This window comes from Cebus imitator, unplaced genomic scaffold (assembly GCF_001604975.1).
Source record: "Cebus imitator isolate Cc_AM_T3 unplaced genomic scaffold, Cebus_imitator-1.0 Scaffold809, whole genome shotgun sequence".
NCBI classification, from domain to species: Eukaryota; Metazoa; Chordata; class Mammalia; order Primates; family Cebidae; genus Cebus; species Cebus imitator.
The window spans coordinates 184,378-201,112 of NW_016108124.1; the positions used below are offsets into that span (position 1 = coordinate 184,378).

Genomic DNA, 16,735 nt, shown 5'->3' on the forward strand with positions numbered 1-16,735 from the left:
TGGGATTACAGGCACGCACCACCATGCCCAGCTAATTTTTTGTATTTTTAGTAGAGACGGGGTTTCACCATGTTGACCAGGATGGTCTCGATCTCTTGACCTCGTGATCCACCCGCCTCCGCCTCCCACAGTGCTGGGATTACAGGCTTGAGCCACCGCGCCCGGCCAGAACTAGCTATATATTACTCCAATTATGTCAGTTTTTGTTTTATATATTACGTGCATAAACATTTATAATTGTTATCTCTTCTTGTTGTACTGAACTTTTTATTAATATATGATATGCTTCTTTTTCTTACTGTTTTAAGGTCAATTTTATCTAATGTTAGTATAGCTACTCCTACTTTCTTTTGTTGCTGTTTGCATGAAATATCCTGTTTCATCCTATCACTTTTAGTATATTTGTGTCTTTGGATCTAAAGTGAGTGTCTTATAAACAGCACCTAGTTGGATTATATTTTTTAAAATTGTTTCTGCCAATCTCTGTCTTTTGATTGGAGAGTTTAATTCATTTACATTTAAAGTAATCATGGATACCATTTTGCTGTTTTCTATATGCCTTAAACTTTTCTTTGTCCCTCATCTCCTGCACTAGTCTTCTTTTGTATTTAGTTTGTTTATTTATTTATTTTTGTTTGTTTGTTTGTTTTGAGACAGACTCTCACTCTGTCACCCAGGCTAGAGTGCAGTGGCACAATCTCAGCTCACTGCCACCTCTGACTCCCAGCTTCAAGTGATTCTCCTGCCTCAGCCTCCTGAGTAGCTGGGATTACAGCCTGGCGCCACCAGCACGCCCCGCTAATTTTGTATTTTTAGTAGAGACTGGATTTCTCCATATTGGTCAAGCTGGTCTCAAACTCCTGATCTTGTGATCCACCCGCCTTAGCCTTCCAAAGTGCTGGGATTATAGGTATAAACCACTGTTCTGGGCCTCGTTGATATATTTATTTTTTTTATTTTGAGACGGAGTTTTGCTCTTGTTACCCAGGCTGGAGTGCAATGGCGCGATCTCAGCTCACGGTAACCTCTGCCTCCTGGGTTCAAGCAATTCTGCCTCAGCCTCCTGAGTAGCTGGGACGACAGGCTGCGCCACCATGCCCAGCTAATTTTTGTATTTTTAGTAGAGACGGGGTTTCACCATGTTGACCAGGATGGTCTTGATCTCTTGACCTTGTGATCCACCTGCCTCAGCCTCCCAAAGTGCTGGGATTATAGGCCTGAGCCATCGTGCCTGGCCTGATTTATTTTTTAAGGAAATGTTTAAATTCCTTACCTATTTCTTTTGTGTATATTCTATTAACTTCTTGTGTGTGTTTACTGTGGGGATTACATTTACTATCCTAAAGTTGTAACCCTCTAATTTGAATGTATATATTTAACTTCAATAACATACAAGAATTCTCCTTTATAGCTCCATCCTCACCCCTTTTGTTTGTTGGTGTCACAGAATTACATCTGTATATACTCTGCCCAAAAGTCATAAAGTAATGATTATTTCAAATGTGTTAGTCTCTCAAATTATGCAGAAAACATTTGGAGTTACAAACCAAAGTTACAATATCAGCCTTTAGGCCAATTGTTTTTCTTTTAAATGAAATGTTTCTTAAATGATATAGATATCAAAAGTAGAGTTATAAACCACTATCATAGTATTACTAGTTGTATTTACCATTATTATCTTTCTTTCTTTTTCTTTCTTTCTTTTCTTCCTTTCTTTCCTTTCTTTCTTTCTCTCTTTCTTTCTTTTTTTTTTTTTGACCGAGTTTGTTCTTGTTGCCCAGGCTCTTGGAGTGCAATGGCACGGTCTTGGCTCACTGCAACCTCCGCCTCCTGGGTTCAAGCAATTCTCCTGCCTCAGCCTCCCGAGTAGCTGGGATTACAGATGCGCGCCACCACACCCGGCTGCTTTTGTATTTTTAGTAGAGGTGGGGTTTCACCATGTTGGCCAGGCTGGTCTTGAACTCCTGACCTCAGGTGATCTACCCGCCTTGGCCTGTCAAAATGCAGGGATTACAGGGGTGAGCCACCACACCCGGCTGAGATCTTTATTTCTTGATACTGCTTCAGTTCTGTCAAGTGTGTTTTCATTTCAGTATGCAAGAAGGCTCCTTTAAGCATTTCTTACAGGGAGGTCTGGCGGCAACAAACTCCGTCACTTTAAAAAAAAATTTTTTTTTTTTTTGAAGAAGTGCTGTCTTCTGTTTACAATAGCAAAGACCCGGAACCAACCCAAATGCCCATCGATGATAGACTGGACAGGGAAAATGTGGCACATATACACCCTGGAATACCATGCAGCCATCAAAAACAATGAGTTCGTGTCCTTTGTAGGAACATGGATGAACCTGGAAACCATCATTCTCAGCAAACTGACACAAGAACAGAAAATCAAACACCGTATGTTCTCACTCATAGGTGGGTGTTGAACAATGAGAACACATGGACACAGGGATGGGAGCATCACACACTGAGGCCTGTTGGGGGGAAATAGGGGAGGGACAGTGAGGGGTGGGGAGTTGTGGAGAGATAGCATGGGGGGAAATGCCAGATATAGTTGAAGGGGAGGAAGGCAGCACATCACACTGCCATGTGTGTACCTATGCAACAATTTTGCATGTCCTTCACATGTACCCCAAAACCTAAAATGCAATTTAAAAAAAAAATAAAATAAGTGCTATCTTATTCTGTTGACCCTGTCTTACTCTGTTGGCCCAGACAGGAGTACAGTGGTCCAATCTTAGCTCACTTAAGCCTCAAACTCCCAGGCTCAAAAGATCCTCTTGTTTCAGCCTCCCAAGTAGCTGGAACTACAAGTATGCACCATCACACTTAGCTAATTCTCCAAAAAAAAAAAAATTCAAGATGGGATTTTGCTACGTTGACCAGGCTGGAAGGCTATTCATGAATTTGGTCACAGCGCTCTGCAGCTTTCAACTCCTGTGCTCAAGCAGTTCTCCTATCTTAGTCTCCTGAGGTGCTGGGACTACAGGTGTGTGCCACTGCACCCAGCTTGACCTCCAAAGTTTTGGTAAGAAATCTACTGATTATATTATTGAGGATCCCTTGTATGTGATAAGTCACTTCTTTCTTGCTGGCTTTCAAGATTCTTTGTATCTGTCTTTCTTAAGTTTGAAATTAATGTACTTGGTCTGGGTCTCTTTATCTTCTTGCAGTTTGTTGAGCTTCTTTGGAGGTTTATATACATGTCTTTCATCAAATTTGGGATGTTTCCAGCCATTATTTCTTCAGATATCTCTCTGTTCCTTTCTCTCTCTACCCTTCTCTCTAGGACTGCCACAATCTGTATGTTGGTCTACTTCATGTTGTTCCACAAGTCCTTAAGCTCTTGCGTTGTTTTTTTCAGTCTTTTTTTTGTGTTCTTCAAACTTGATAATTTTTACTGTCCTATGTTCAGGTTTGCTGATTGATTATTCTGCTTGCTTGAATCTGTCTTCATGTTGTCTAGTGAATAATTTCATTTCAGTTCTTGTACCTTTCATCTTCATAATTTCTTTTTGGTTTCATTATAGGTTTTCTACCTCTTTATTGATACTTCAATTGTCTTCATACATAATTTTCTTGACTTTCCCCATCTCCCTTTAGTTCTTTGAGCATGTTTGAAACAGTTGTTTTTAAGTCTTTGTCTAGTAGATCTGTGATCAGGCCTGTTTCAGGGACAGCGTCTATTGACTTAATTTTTCCTTTGAATGGGCCATACTTTTCTGTTTATTTGTATGACTTGTGGTTTTTTTGTTGTTGATGAAAGTGAACATTGAATCTAATAATATAACTCTAGAAATCATATTTTTCCTCTTTTCCAGGGTTTGCTGGTTTTTGTTATGTTTTTGTGTATTATCTTTTTTTGTGGTAGGGTGTTTTTGTCCCAAATGTCAGCCGAAGGTATAAACTTAGTAGTCTTCTCAGGTCTTTTCTGAGCCTGTGCTTTTCCCTGGGCGTGCAGGAAAAACACTTTTAACTTTCAAAATTTTTACATATATGTAGTTCCTTTTGAATATCTTTGTCTTTATCATCTGGTTCCCAGAGGAGGAAAATGAAGGTATTAAGGGAATGGGCATCAGCCTTTTAAATTCTGTTGGAAGTCACTTCAGCTCAAGAGGTAGAGGCTTGCAACGATGCGGGGAGGTGCAACAACAATGGCTACTTGTCTCTTTGTTATTGCTCTGTGATCAAAGCAGCAATCAGTGGCCAGAGAACAGACGTCTGATAACTTGGAGGACAGCATCCTTTTTTCCAACCCTAGTGCCTGCAACTGGGAGCAAGGTTCTCCGGGAACAGATGCGTGGCTGCCTGCCATGGGACTAGAAGGGTGAGGTGTGGGTGACTGATACTGTGCCAGGAGAGGCATTCATCAAAATTAACCTCAATTTACAACCCAAGCCTTACCCTGGAAGTTGCAAGCTTTCAATTGACTGCAGAGTTTCATAATAGTTACATCAGATAGCTTCTGCCAGTGCATTGTTGTCTAGGTGGGAAGACAGGTGCCTGGTGCTTCTTACTCTACTGACTTTCTAGAATTTTCTCCAGTTCTTGAGTCTGTTAGGGATTTGTTGGTAAACTGGTTCTTTGGTTTTCCTGCTCCCTGCTTAGAACTCAGGTCTCCTAAGGCCCTTACTACTTTTCTGTAAGCTTTAAATATTCAAAGTTATATTCATGTCTTTTTTTTTTTTTTTTTTTTTTCAATCTCCTTGGACTTGTGGGTTTAATTAACTTTTATTTAAAAACGTAACTATTTAACTATTGTTTTTAGTGGGATTTGGGAAGGAAGTAAAAATAGATGAGTTTAAGTCTTATCTGGGAGTCTTAACTCTTTATGTGTACTTGTCTTATCTCCCTCAACTAGACTGCAAAGTCTTTGGTTTAGCTGAGTTAGGGATATCATTCTTTTTATCCCTCTCAGTAGCTAACTTACTGCTTTCCACATAGTAAATAATAATGTTTGAACTTGTTCAGTAAGGCAGTGAAGCAAAGTGATTGATATATATAACAAACTGGTAATCATTTTAATCACAAGGCAATTATTAACATATTGTGTCCATTGATATATATATAATTATATATAACATTATATATTATATAATATACTGTAGCCATTCATATATTTCTGTATTAGGTGGTGTTTTCTTTGTTTGTTTGTTTTAGCTTATCAGCTATCATTAGTGTTAGTATACTTTATTCATGGCTTAAGACAATTCTTCCAGTGTGGCCCACGGAGGCCAAAAGGTTGGACACCCCTTTTCTAGCTATGTAGAAACACATACTGTACTATACTACTGGGCACTAAGTCAATGCTTCATAATGTGAAAAAGTCCTCACTATATTTAGGATGTCTTGATAAGAAATTTCATTATTTTAATTTCATGTATGTTTCATTTAACCAGGGATTTCTTAGGGTAACAGTCAAAAAATTTGTAGAAGTGAAGATGGAGATTGAGAAAAATCCAGTCATGACATTTCTTGCACTCTCTTTTTCCCTTGTTCTCTATGTTAATGGGTCCTTGTAGTCTTACCAATGAAACACTAACCAAACTTCTCTTAATCTAATATAGTAGTTCGTATGAGTCTATAGTAGGTCATATGAATTATGTAAGGTTGAATTTAAAATAATGGATTTTTAAGATAGTATGTACTCTAAAGTTTGGTCTAGAAACTACATGAAAATGAGTGCTTTGACAGTTTATGTCCTAGGCTAAGTCAGGGTACAAATATATATCTGTTAATTATATTGTTTTTCCAGTCCAAACAGGGGCTTTACAGAAATGCACTGTATGAGTGGCCATTCCAATTTTGTATCTTGTGTATGCATCATACCCTCAAGTGACATCTACCCTCATGGACTAATTGCCACTGGTGGAAATGACCACAATATATGCATTTTCTCACTGGACAGTCCAATGCCACTGTATATTCTAAAAGGCCACAAAAATACTGGTGAGTATAATAACACTTTGGTATTTTTGTATTTGAAGAAGTTTTATCCCTTTGAGAGTAAAATTTACATACCCAGTTTCTCAAGCTTTTATTAGATTTTGTTTTACCTATAGCTGTGGCTTGGTATTGGAGACCCTTTTGAGTTATCTTAGTTCTGTAAATTCTGTTAGAAATTTGTTGTCATCAGTAAAGGTTGATACACTTATATTATGTAAAAAGTAATGTGTTCAGTTATTGGCTGGGAGTGATGGCTCACACCTGTAATCCCAGCACTTTGTGAGGCTGAGGCAAGCAGATCACTTGAGGCCAGGAGTTCGAGACCAGCCTGGACAATATGGTGAAACACTGTCTCTACTAAACATTCAAAAATTATCCAGATATGGTGGTACAAACCGGTAATCCCAGCTACTCAGGAGACTGAAGCACAAGATTCGCCAGAACCCAGCAGGAAGAGGTTACAATGAGCTGAGATTGTGCCACTGCACTCCAGCCTGGGTGACAGAGTGGAGACTGTCTCAAAAAAATAATAAGTAAATAAAATGTTCAGTAATTTTTTTAAAAAAGCTGTATAATTTTAATATACTTTATGACTTTGTTTTTTAACTATTTTATACAATGAATACATTTACTCAGGAAAACTAATAAAGACCCAGAAGGAATGTGTTCAGGGCTCTGGTATTATTATTGAAAAGTATTTAATACATTTGAATATTATTTTCTGTGATTTGTATATATTCCTGATTCTGTGACAATTCTGGATTTCTGTGTGGCTTAACAGTTCTTTATTGTAAAATGACATGCTTAATCAGTGCAGTAAGTGTACTTTTTAAAAAATATAAATGAAATAGTTGGAACATGTTTCATAAACGCTTTAAACTTAATTCCTTTAAAGAATTTGTATAATATGTCTGGCATCATGGCTCATACGTGTATTCCCAATACTTTGGGAGGCCAAGATGGGAGGATTGCAAGAGGCAAGGGGTTTGAGACCAGCCTGAGCAACATAGCAATATCCCATCTCTACAAAAATTTAAAACATTAGTTGGACATGGTGGATATGGTGGTCCCAGCTACTCAGGAGGTTGAGGTGAGAAGATTGCTTTAGCCCAGGAGTTGGAGGCTGCAGTGAGCTGCGATCATACCACTGTACTCCAACCTGGGTGGATAGAGTAAGATCCTGTCTCTTAAAACAAAAATAATTTTTTTATTTTTATTTATTTATTTATTTATTTATTTGTTTATTGAGACAGAGTCGCGCTGTGTTGCTAGGCTGGCATGTAGTGGTACAATCTCAGCTTACTGCAGCCTCTGCCTCCCGGGTTCAAGCAATTCTCCTGCCTCAGCCTCTAGAGTAGCTGGGATTACAGGGGCCCACCACCATGCCCAGCTCATTTTTGTGTTTGTGTCTTTAGTATAGAGACAGGATTTCACCATGTTGGCCAGGCTGGTCTCGAACTCCTGACCTCAGGTGATCTGCCTGCCTCAGTCTCCCAAAGTACTGGGATTACAGGCATGAGCCACCATGCCCAACCAAAAACAAAAAGAATTTTTAAAATGTTTGTGTGCATGTATGTGTATTTGTGTGAGAAATCTTCAATACAGAGTGATAAAGATTTTTTATATTTTATTATGGAAATCAAATATATACAAAAGTTGAGACATCATATTTTTGTTTCATCTTCCCCTTCTGCTACATTATTTTAAAATTTCTGATATTCTACTATTTCATTTATAAATACATCCTTCATTTTGTGGCTCTAAAATAGGGGTTGGCAAATTTTTTCTATAAAGGATCAGATAGTAAATACATTTTAATCTTTTAGGTCATATGGTTGCTGTTATAACTGCTCAACTCTGTCACCGTAGTCCAAAGCAGCCATAGACAGTAAATGAATGAGTATGTCTGTTTTTGTGAACACTGAAATTCTAATTTCATATAATTTTCACATATTAGAAGATTGTCTTTTGCTTCTTTTTCTCTCAATTACTTAAACACATAAAAACCATTCTTAGTTTGTTAAGTATATAAATACAGGTGGCTCACCAGCATTAGTTTGCCAGGCTTTCTAAAAGATAAGCTCTCTCTCCCTCTCCTTCTAAAAAATAACTACAATATTATCACACCTAAAACAAAACAAAAACTAATTTTTTATCAACTATCCAAAGAATGTTCCAATTTACCCGGTTGTCTCATTAATCTTTTTTTATAGTTTATTTGAATTGTGACCCTTGTGACCCAAATAAGGTCCACATTTTTCTTTTTTTTTTATTATTTGGAGACGGAGTCTCGCTCTGTCACCCGGGCTGAAGTGCAGTGGCACAATTTTGGCTCACTGCAGCCTCCGCTTCCCGAGTTCAAGAGGTTCTCCTGCCTTAGCCTCCCAAGTAGCTGTGATTACAGGTGCCCATCACCACGCCTGGCTAATTTTTTTATATTTTTAGTAGAGACAGGGTTTCGCCGTGATGTCCAGGCTGGTCTCAAACTCCTGACCTCTGGTGATCCGCCTGCCTCAGCCTCCCAAAGTACTGGGATTACAGGCATGAGCTACCATGGCCAGCCCCACATCTTTCAATCTGTCAGTTTCTTTCTTTTTTCCTTGCTGTTTGAAACCAGATTATTTTAGCTATAGAATTTCCCACAATCTGAATTTTACTGGTTAAAGCTTGCTTGTTTCCTTTAATGTATGTTCTTTACTCACCTATATTTCTTGTAAGCTGTTAAATAGATCTAGAAGCTTTATCAGGTTCAGATTCAAGTTTTTGGCAACAGTATAGGTGGTATTCTGTATTTTCTGTTGTATCACATCAGGAAGCACACAGTATCTTTTTGGGATATTAAGATTGATTAGAGGGGCTGGGTGTGTTGGCTCAGGCCTATAATCCCAGCACTTTGGGAGGCCGAGGCAGGCGAATTACAGGTCAGGAGTTTGAGATCAGCCTAGCCAAGATGGTGAAACCCCGTCTCTACCAAAAATACAAAAATTAGCTGGGTGTGGTGGCGGGCGCCTGTAATCCCAGCTACTCAGGAGGCAGGAGAATCGCTTGAACCTGGGAGGCAGAGGTTGCAGTGAGCCGAGATTACGCCACTACACTCCTGCCTGGGTGACACTTCGAGACTCTGTCTCAAAAAAAAAAAAAAAATCAGTGGGTTCAAGTATTGTATCATTCATTCATTCTAAACCTCTCATCAGCCTTGCACAGTCGTCATTTTTAGCAGCTACTGATAATCATTGCCTAGATTCAATATTTTATTAAGGTTTACAAAATAATTGTACTGTAATTCTAATATTTCTGCATTTGATCACCAATACTTTTTTGTATAGATCTTTCCACATTAATTCTGGTTACCATGTGGGACTTTTATATCGAAAAGACAGAATAAATGCTTGCCTTGACCCTTCTTCCGTCTTATTTACTAGAAGGAGCTGTTTTCTGAATATCTTTTCATTTCTCAAATTGCTCCATATCTCACCATTGGAAACCTCTTTAAATTGACTCCTATGACCTTTTCATAAGTCCTTCACTAGTCTTCCTTGGTTTCTAATATTACAGAATGTTCTAGGTTCAATTTGTATATTCTGTACCTGAAACCGGCACTTTTGCCAAGAAGCCCTATTTTTTTTCTTTTACTGGGAAATGGTATTTTATTCAATTATATTATGCTGGTCTGTGGAAGAATATAAAGAGCACCCAAGTTTCAACTATTAAGATCTCAGTGATGTAACATATGAGCATTTCTCAGTTACCCTACATGTTCAACATGAATTAATAAAGGGACTCTGTTCATCTGATTTTCTCAGGGATGCAGGCTGATGGGGCTTTCTCTCCACACGTACTTCAATAGTAGTTGCAGCAGTCAAAGGACAACATGGTTAATAAGGCACTGGCTTTTAAAAGCATTTGCCTTCCTTGAGTGTCACAATAGTGGTGGATTTTAAAAAATCAGTTAAAAAAACCACCAAAAACGTGTCTGACTGAAAATGTCAGCTACCATTTTGTCTATTGACTAATGCAAGTATCATGGCTGTGCCTAACTTCAAATGGAGGAAGAAAGTACCATCCTCCCATGTGTCCACAGAGGGAGCATTACCACAGCATGTTTTCTGGTCATCAAGTATTCAGCTTCATCAAACAATTCGAAAGTCTCCTGAGTGATGCTAAGTATTCTGAACATCAGGGAAGTGATGCTCAGAAGTAAGCTGTCACACATACCCAATATATAGTTATGGAAAAGGAATAGGATAATCAGAGCAAACACTCTTACTCAGAAGAGGAAGCATTGCAAGACAAGAGTTTTTAATCTAGAGCCATTCGGAAATCTAAATTAGAGGCTATCTCAACTCAGGGTAGAGAGACTTTTGTGATTGCTTCCTTCTGGTCAAGGAAGAGGGTTTCCCAATCCATTGTTCTTTATGGCTGTGCTTTGACCCCCAAGTATATTCTTCTTTCCTAAGATATTTTTTCTTTTTTCTTTTGAGAGAGGGTCTTACTTTGGTGCCCATACCAGAATTCAGTTGTGCTATCATAGCTCACTGCAGCCTTGACCTCCCAGGCTCAAGTGATCCTTTCACTGGGACTACAGGCTTGTGCCACCATCCCTGATTTTAAAATTTTGTTTTAAGGCTGGGCGTAGTGGCTCATGCCTGTAATCCCAACACTTTGGGAGGCCGAGGCGGGCAAATCACAAGGTCAGGAGTTTGAGACCAGCCTGGCCAACATGGTAAAATCCCATCTCTACTAAAAAAAAAAAACTTAGTGGCGGGTGCCTGTAATCCCAGCTACTCGGGAGGCTGAGGCAAGAGAATCGCTTGAACCCAGGAGGTGGAGGTTGCAGTGAGCCAAGATCGTACGACTGCACTCTGGCCTAGGTGACAGTCTCAAAAAAAATTTTGTGTGTGTGTTACAGACAGGGTCTCACTGTATTGCCTAGGCTGGTCTCAAACTCCTGAGCTCAATCAAAATGCTAGGATCACAGGCATGAACCACTCCACCTGGCTAATTTTTCTTTTCTTTTCTTTTTTTGTTTTGTTTTGTTTTGTTTTGTTTTGAGACAGTCTCGCTCTGTCGCCAGGCGCCAGGCTCGAGTGCAGTGGTGCAATTTCAGCTCACTGCAACCTCCACCTCCTGGGTTCAGACAATTCTCCTGCCTCAGCCTCCTGAGTAGCTGGGACTACAGGCGCACACCACCACGCCCAGCTAATTTTTGTATTTTTAGTAGAGATGGGGTTTCACCATGTTGGCCAGGTTGGTCCCGATCTCTTGACCTTGTGATCCGCCTGCCTCGGGCTCCCAAAGTGCTGGGATTACAGGGGTAAGCCACCATGCCCAGCCTCTTTCTTTTTTTTTTAAAGAGAGGATTTTGCTGTGTTACCCAGGCTGAAGTACAGTGGTATGTGATCACAGCTCACTGCAACTTCTGCACCATGTGCTTAAGCAATCCTCCCACCTCAGCCTTCCAAGTAGCTGGGACTAGAGGCGCATACCACCATGCCCAGCTGTTTTTTTGTTTGTTCGTTTGAGATGGAGTCTCGCTCTGTTGCCCAGGCTATAGTGCAGTGGTGCGATCTTGGCTCACGGCAACCTACACCTCCTGGGTTCATGCCATTCTCCTGCCTCAGCTTCCCAAGTAGCTGGTACTACAGATGTCCGTCACCATGCCTGGCTGATTTTTGTGTTTTTCATAAAGACAGGGTTTCACCATATTGGCCAGGCTGATCTTGAACTTCTGACCCTGTGATCTACCCACTTCGGCCTCCCAAAGTGCTGGGACTACAGGCACTGGCCTGGCTTATTTTTTTATATTTTTAGTAGAGACAAGGTCTCGCGACATTGCCCAGGCTGGTCTCGAACTCCTGAGCTCAGCAATCTGCCTGCCTTGGTCCCCCAAAGTGCTGGGATTACAGGTTTGAGCCATTGTGCCTGGCATAATTTTTCATATTTGTAATTTTTAGCCTGCATAATTCTACATTAAGAAGGTAAGACATTTAATTAACCATATCATTACTGTTGGACATTGAGCTTGGCTACAGGTTTTTTGGTCATTTTAATGAAAGCAACCTTAAATATTTATATAAACAGTGTTTCAAAATCATTTACGTTACCTCCCTTTTATGATTTGTTAAAGCTGGAAGGATTGTGTAGCTCACTTAAGTTCTGCTCCCTCATTTTACAGACAAGGACTCTGAGTTTGAGTAATATCTCTGCAGTTATGTGGCTTGTAAGTGGCACAGGTAGGCCTTGCGCCCAGGCAATCTGGCACCAGAGTCTGCTCTTGACTACTGTACTCTTATGTGTCGCTGCTGAATTAAGCCTTAGTTAGCCACTTGAAAGTGTTTTTTAAAATTGGAAAGCTTTGGTAACTTTCATTGTTGAGCTTTTTTCTATATGAAAATGTGTTACCTAATGATGTTTTTTCCTTAGTTTGTAGTCTATCATCTGGAAAATTTGGGACATTACTTAGTGGTTCATGGGACACCACTGCTAAAGTCTGGCTGAATGACAAGTGCATGATGACCTTACAGGTACAGTGGTTCTGTGTAAATATTCTAAAGAATAATTAAATTTAATGATTCTGTGGCAACTTAAATTGATACCCGTTTTACTCACAGGGCCATACAGCTGCAGTGTGGGCGGTAAAGATCTTACCTGAACAGGGCTTAATGTTGACTGGATCAGCTGACAAGACTATTAAACTGTGGAAGGCTGGAAGATGCGAGAGGACTTTTTCAGGTAAGATCAGAGTAGACAAGTTTTATAATATCCTTGCTTTTTATTTGCTCAGATTTTCTTTTCTCAGAAGTTTAAAAGCATGAAAATATTTGAAAAACATTAGTATATTTAAGCTATTATTTCTGACGAGTTAGTATCTAATACCTTTTAAAAAGATATAATGAGACCGCTCATAAAACAGCCAGGTGTAGCCTGATAAATAGCTGTCTGATAAGCTGTAATATGTGTATGTGCTTCTCTATATATGTATGCAATTTTTGGTTGTCATTTTAATACTGGTTGTCATTTTAATAGCCTGAAACTTCTAATCATAAGCTTTACTGATGGTCAGTCAGCAGTGTTATCTTCATATATGGAAAAAAGTATTATTACTGCCTTTATATTGAAGTGCATTGTTTATAACGAATTTCAGGCTTTGTTTATGTTCTGGTTTATGGGAGTATTCTCTTTAAACCCCAGCTGTTAAATAATGCCTATACTGATGCATATGCTGTCTAAAAGTAATATCACTGATTTATTTGTAGGGTACTTAAATTTTTACTGTGAATTTTAATTGTTGTTGTTTTCCCTCTCTTTTTGAATTTTCTCCTTAAAAGTTGGTAACTACCCAGGATAATATGCAGGAAGTCCCTTTATACAGATAAAAGTATCTTTTGGCCGGGCGTGGTGACTCACACCTGTAATCCCAGTCGTTTGGGAGACTGAGGCGGGTGGATCACTTGGGGCCAAGAGTTCGAGACCAGCCTGGCCAACATGGTGAAACCCTATCTCTTTTAAAAATACAAAAGAATTAGCCAGATGTGGTGACACACACTTGTAATCTCAGCTATTTGGGAGGCTGAGGCACGAGAATGTCTTGAACCTTGGAGGCAGAGGCTGCAGTGAGCAGAGATCATGCCATTGCACTCTAGCCTGGGTGACGAAATGAGACTCCATCTCAAAAACAAAACAAAAAAGGAAAGAACAACAAAAAAAGTATCTTTGGATGGAAAATGGATGATGACTAAGCATCCTTCTGTTTCTGCTTCCATATATACTGTATAATTTGTATGAAGTGATTATTTATCTGTGATAGCTAACCTAAGGCAACAAATACTGAACATGGGAAATCTGACTTCTAATCTCCATCGCAAGCTTCAGAGAATGTTTTGTTCTTAAATTTATGGGCTACTCTTTGTTGTATATTTCCATTATATTTGAATATTTGTTTTTTGTGAATTACTCTTGTTATTGGGGAAGAAAAACTGAAAATGAATTATGGGGTGAAAATGAATTGTTGGGGCAAAAATACTATTTATGGAGGTTTTTGGAGAAGATATGATGAATATAAAGTAACTTTACAAGGCTGGTATTAAAAAAATATTGATAAACTTTAAATACAAATTTTGGTTACCAGGCTTTCAATAGAAAAAAAAGAAGATTTCTCTAACTTGAAAATTAATTTTTGCTACTCTCCGATATGGATTATAATGTTAGCAAAATATATGGAGCCATCAACCAGATTATCTATTTTAATGATTTGCATTATTGTTTTTTTAACGTAGGACACGAAGACTGTGTAAGAGGTTTGGCAATTTTGAGTGAAACAGAATTTCTTTCCTGTGCAAATGATGCTAGTGTTAGAAGGTGGCAAATCACTGGCGAGTGTCTTGAAGTATATTATGGACATACAAATTATATTTATAGTATATCTGTTTTTCCAAATTGTAGAGGTAAGATTATTTTATGCTATGTATTTAATGTTTTATATTGAGCATTATTCCATCCCACTTGTGAGATAGAGGGAGGAGGGCTGATTACTTAATTTACTGTCTGTGGCTTGAGTAATTTAATAAATTTATTTTGTAAGTATCTTTCTCCTGTTTACAAAGGAGAACACTGTATGGCCATCTTTTTATTTTATTTTATTTTTTTATGGAGATGGGTTTCACCATCTTGGCCAGGTTGGTCTTGAACCCCTGACCTCGTGATCCACCTGCCTTGGCCTCCCAAAGTTCTGGGATTATGGGTGTGAGCCACTGTGCCTGGCCTGTATGGCCATCTTTGTATTAATTCAGATTAGATTGTTGTGTTGTAAAAAGTTCTTGAGTATCTGAAGAAAGACTTTGTAAGATGTGACATGAATAAAAAGTGATTTTCAAGTTGTATATGTTGTAAGTGACAAACATGAAATTTAAAACTAATTTTAAAACACTTTGGGTTTTAAAAAGTCAGTTTATCTAGAAAGATGGTATGTATAAATATACTTAATTTTATGTAATCAAACTAATACTTCCTGTATTCATTAATTTTAGATTTTGTGACAACAGCAGAGGACAGATCTCTGAGAATCTGGAAACATGGGGAATGTGCTCAAACTATCCGACTTCCAGCTCAGTCTATATGGTGCTGCTGTGTGCTCGACAATGATGACATTGTGGTTGGTGCGAGGTATTTATATTCTAGTCAGTCATTAAATGTTAGGGGTCTTTTTAGTCAGTCATTAAATGTTAGGTGTCTAGGCCTTCAGTAGGCACTAGAGTGTACAGAGATAAGCCATAAGGAATTTCAGGTGACTTGGGGAGACTATATGGACACTTCAAATACTAAACAAAACAGTGGTAGATATCACAGCTTTCACACTAAGTGATGCATGTTATACCGGTATTGCACTGCAACTTGTGCAGTCAAGGTAGTGACTACAAAAGAAGTTAGAGAAGGTAGAGATTGGTGTGGGAAAACTTTCTGTAGAAGAAGAAATTTGAATTGGATTTTGAAAGATTATAAGTAAGAAAACATACATGAATTTTTGTCAAAGCTAACAGTATAAGTTTCCTTCCTGAGAATGAATGCAGCGTGCATAGAAGTGAAGGAAAATGTCATCCTAATGCTGGGATAACAGCTACAATGGTGGGCCTGGCGCAGTGGTTCACGCCTGTAATCCCAGCACTTAGGAAGGCTGAGGTGGGTGGATCACGAGAGGTCAGGAGTTCACTACCAGCCTGGCTAACATGGTGAAACCCCGTTTCTACTAAAAAAAAAAAAAACCACTAAAATTAGCTGGACGTGATGGCATGTGCCTGTAATACCAGCTATGAAGAGGCTGAGGCAGGAGAGTCACTTGATCCCTGGAGGTGGAGGTTGCAGTGAGCCAAGATTACGTCACTGTACTCCAGTCTGGTGATGGAGAGAGACTCCGTCTTAAAGAAAAAAAAATAGGTAGAATGGTAGTGGATAATAGGTACAATGGGGCTTAACTCTGGAGAATCTTTAGTGCTTTCATGCCTGGCATTTTTTAGATTCAGTGCTTAGGGTTAGAGCGTTGTGGTTTTTGAGCAGGAAATAGAATTAAAGCAGAACTTATGAATTATTAAATATGTAGATTGGATTTAACTGCTGGTGACAATGGACAGGAAAATAAATTAGAAAGCAAGTACAGTAGGAGTGTGAAGTTATAAGACATTGGCCCCACAGTGCTAATGGGTAGGAGATAAATAAATGAGATAATCCGGAAGGAAAACAATCAGAAAAAGGATGAAAGAAAAGAATAAAGCGTCAAACTGTTGGTGATTGGAAGTCCCCATTAATAAAAATGGAGAAGTGGGAGAATTGCTTAGGTGGAGAAGGTGATGATTGTGGCTTTAGACTTCATGAGGTCTACAGTGGTGGTGAGCCACACTCATGCTAGTGGATCATGGTCATTTAAACTGGAGCCTAGTATAAGAACTGAGGCTGAGAAAAAGATTTCGCAAAACTTCCAAAGGCAAACCACAGAACACCATTCTCTGAGGGAAGAAATACAGGGGGGGAACAGAAGACTAAGACTAAGAACTGAGTTTTACGATATACCATCAGTAGACAAAAAGAAGCTAGTAGATTAAACAGAACAAAGGAATTCAAATGTTGAAATTTTAGGGAGACAGAAAAAGAGATTTTGGAGGGAGATTGTCATCAGTATCAAAAGTATTTGAGGAGTCAAGGAATGGAAAGTTTGAAAAGCATTTGGATTTGGTTTGATAGATGTTATTAATTACTCTTTTGGCCTCAATCACATTTGGAATAGAATATCATAGAAAAA

At 38.9% G+C, this 16,735-nt stretch overlaps 1 protein-coding gene across 1 annotated transcript in view; it reads left to right on the plus strand.

Moving 5' to 3' along the window:
- Positions 1–16,735, plus strand: part of PLAA (phospholipase A2 activating protein) — a 43,079-nt gene that overhangs the window by 6,316 nt on the left and 20,028 nt on the right. Inside the window, exons 2-6 of the mRNA XM_017520167.2 lie at positions 5,756–5,949; positions 12,370–12,470; positions 12,558–12,678; positions 14,223–14,390; positions 14,973–15,108. Coding sequence (XP_017375656.1) covers positions 5,756–5,949; positions 12,370–12,470; positions 12,558–12,678; positions 14,223–14,390; positions 14,973–15,108 — 720 coding nt within the window. The remainder of the gene's footprint in view (positions 1–5,755; positions 5,950–12,369; positions 12,471–12,557; positions 12,679–14,222; positions 14,391–14,972; positions 15,109–16,735) is intronic.